This window comes from Bison bison, unplaced genomic scaffold (assembly GCF_000754665.1).
Source record: "Bison bison bison isolate TAMUID 2011002044 unplaced genomic scaffold, Bison_UMD1.0 scf7180017845685, whole genome shotgun sequence".
In the NCBI taxonomy this organism is placed as follows: Eukaryota; Metazoa; Chordata; class Mammalia; order Artiodactyla; family Bovidae; genus Bison; species Bison bison.
The window spans coordinates 3,304-6,541 of NW_011476258.1; the positions used below are offsets into that span (position 1 = coordinate 3,304).

Below are 3,238 nucleotides of genomic sequence, written 5' to 3' on the forward strand. Positions count from 1 at the left end.
CTTGTTGGTGTTGGGTCCCGAGTTGGCCATGCTGAGCACCCCACGGCCCGTGTGCGAGAGGTTGGGCCGGAACTCGTCTCTGAAGGGCTTCCCCCAGCATGACTCCCCGCCTGGAAGAGAGGCCAGGGCAGCAGGATGACTGTGACCCAGGTAGCCCAGAAACCTCGCTGCCCCAGGGCCCCCACCCCCAGCTGCCAAGGAGCCCCAGCTGCCCGGGAGCCCCAGCCACAGGCCCTCAGGGTAAACTCCACATGAGAGACGGTGGGCTGGCCCAAGCGGCCAGCAGGCTGGGGGGCTTTGGAGGAGCAGCCCCCGGGGCAGAGCCCACCCCTGTCCCTGGGCCCCTAGGTCTGCTGCCAGGCGGGGGCCCCTGGGGGCCCGAGGAGGCCTCACCACCAGCGCAGAGCGAGGAAACGGGGCTGGAGGCCATAGGCCGTGGGTCTGGGGCCCCACGCCCTCCCCTCATGGCCCACGGTGCAGCTGGCGCCCCAGGGGCCCAGCGCCAACACCCACCTGTGCCGGTGCCCGTTGGGTCGCCTCCCTGGATCTGCAGGAAGAGCACGCCAGTGAGGAGCCCCGCCGTGAGCCCCCAGCTTCTGCTGGGGACAATGGGATCTCCCCCACAAGCTCGATGTGGCCAGCTGGGCTGGGCCCGAGAAGGCCCCCAGGCACCAGGGCTCAGCACCTGCGTGGGGAGGACTCCGCACCCGGGCGGGGCAGCCGGCGCCGGCACTCACCACGAAGTTGCGGATGGACCGGTGGAAGACGGTGCCGTCGTAGTATCGCTTCTTGCAGAGCCTGATAAAGTTCTCACAGGTTTTTGGCGTCTGAAACAGGCCAAGGGCCCTGACGAGTCACACGGCGGCCTCGGCGGGGGGAAGGGCTCCCGGGGCCCGCAGCCGGGCCTCGGCCAGTGCACGTGGCGAGCCCGGCCAGCCCGCGGCCGCACTGGGCTCCCAGGGGGGCACCCACGCACCAGGTCGCAGTGCAGCTCCAGGTTGAGGTCGCCCAGGCTGGTGTGCAGCCGCACGTAGCCCTTCTTCTTCACGAACTGGTAGCGCAGCTCGTCCTCGTCGATGGCCGCTACGAGGAGACGCCTGAGCTGCCCACCTGTCCGGGCTTGGGGACCCAGGGGAAAGGCGGGCACCGGGGGCCGACAAGGGGAGAGGAGGAGGGGGCTGGGGGACGGTGGGCCCTGACCAGCCAAGGCCAGCAGAGGGGAGGGCGCTGGGGCCTGGGCGGGGCGGCCCCTCAGGGGAGCCTCCAAATGGACGCCCCCCACCCAGACACAAGCCCACTTTCGAAAGGGCCCGTCCCCGCCTGACCACTGGCGAGCTGCTGGCAAGCCCACAGAGCCGAGGCAGGCAGGGGGGACACCTATGCTCGGCCGCCACAGACAAGGAGTGGGGCCAGGTGCTACCTGCTTCGTGTGTGGTCTCGGGAACCATGGCAGTGGACGTGAAGGAGGCGCTGACCCTCCCGGTGGAGTAGTGGGCCTGCGGGGAAACCGCACCGGTGCTCAGCAGGGGGGCCGCCCCTCTACCCCGGGCCTGCCTTTCGCCTCCCTCCACCACCCCCGGACGCCAGGGGGTCTCCTGGGCGAACAGTACGCCCACCCACGCTGGCCTCTCCTGCAGGGCCCAGGGAGAGCCTGGCCGAGACCCTTGGCTTCAACTGCGCCGAAGGCCTGGCTGCCAAGCCTCGTGTTAGGTGAAACCTGGAAGAGCGCGCCAGGCAGCGCGGGCGCCTCTAGGGTTCAGAGCTCTAGGCACTCGAGGGCCCTTTTAAAGGTTTCAAGTTCCTACAGGAAAAAATCATCCACGATGAAACGTTTTTTTCCTTCTAAACACACAAAGAGATTTCTTCCAATCAGAAGAAAATGCACCAAAACACTAAGAGCTGCTGTGTTAGAGAAAATCATGAACAACACACCCTTGTCTTTAGCACACCTGCCTTCCTGTCCAGCTGTGTAAAGGGGGTCTCCCAGCCCTAGTCCCCCAGGCCCTGCCTGGTAGGGGCAGGGGCGGCTGAGGGCCCGACAGGCCAGGGCACGAGTCGCAGTGCCCGCACGGCCGACGGGGACCCAGGGCCAAGCACAAGGACGGGGGTGGGACATGCAGGTGAGGCTGGCGGCAGGCACCCCGGGACCACCTGCCCCGCTTCCCCGGCAGCTCGGCACCCCGGGGTCACTCTGGCTCTGAGTGGCCAGCTCCGCAGGGCCATGCCTGCCCACACCCCAGATGCTCTGTGGTGAGGAACCACGGAGGCTGCCGGCGGCCCCTCCCAGCACCGCACCCCAGGAGTGTGGCCAGGCAGGGCAGCGCCCCCACTCACGGCGTTCAGCTTGTCCACCTTCGCCTTCTCGGGGACCCTCATGGTGGCCGCCAGCACCTCGTCCCCTTTGAACTCCTTGTAGAGCTCCTGCAGCGTCTCCCGCGTCTCCGTGTTCGTGTTTTTCAAATAGTAAGACGGGTCCTGCTTGGCCTTCTCTTCATCTAGAGACGGCACGGTGGTCCTGAGCAGCCGAGGCCCAGCGCCGTCCCCAGACGCCGTGAGGGAACAGCGGGCCAGAGCCACTGAGAGCCCGGCCGGGCACGAGGCCAGGGCAACCAGCGCCTCCGTCCATCACAGCCTCCGGGTCACGACAGCCCCGGGGAAGCCCGTGGAGAGAGCGGGGGCTAGGCCGTCGCCCCAGCCAGACCCCGGGGTCACAGCCCCATGTCACACTGCCACCCCTCCTGGGGCCCTCCTGCCCTCCGGCGGCCGTCACACACGGCCTGGCCCAGCCCTGCAGTGAGAAACGGACCATCTCTGAGGGGCGCGGAGAGGGCGACCCAGGCCCCAGGGACCCAGGAGAGGAAGCAGCCCTGCGGGGCCTGTGGCCACGTCCTGATGGCCCAGCTGGTCCCCACACACCAAGGCCCCGGGGCCCTGATCCAGCCCAGGACGGCACGGCAGCTCAAGACACACAAGGCCTGTGCAGAGCAGGCTGGGACCCCCTGACTCTGCCGAGGGGTGGGGAGCGTCCCCCAGGGGTGCTGGCTCTGCTCCCCAAGCCCCTCGCCCCTGGGTAGCCAGGCTGTACGTACCTGGGTCAATTATTTTCATGTTATTCTTAACGTGAAAGAAATTGGAAACGTTGAATTTGTCCAAGTTCGTGGGGTCCTATGGCACAAAGAATGTGTCTGGCAGTGAACCCGGCATGTCCTGGGCCACACAGCTGCTGGGCAGGAGGAGG

General features: G+C 67.5%; 1 protein-coding gene across 1 annotated transcript in view; it reads right to left on the minus strand.

Moving 5' to 3' along the window:
• Positions 1 to 3,238, minus strand: part of PPIL2 (peptidylprolyl isomerase (cyclophilin)-like 2) — a 17,503-nt gene that overhangs the window by 3,297 nt on the left and 10,968 nt on the right. The window contains 7 exon segments of the mRNA XM_010836636.1: positions 2 to 110; positions 514 to 547; positions 738 to 827; positions 977 to 1,083; positions 1,421 to 1,496; positions 2,335 to 2,495; positions 3,090 to 3,220. Coding sequence (XP_010834938.1) covers positions 2 to 110; positions 514 to 547; positions 738 to 827; positions 977 to 1,083; positions 1,421 to 1,496; positions 2,335 to 2,495; positions 3,090 to 3,220 — 708 coding nt within the window.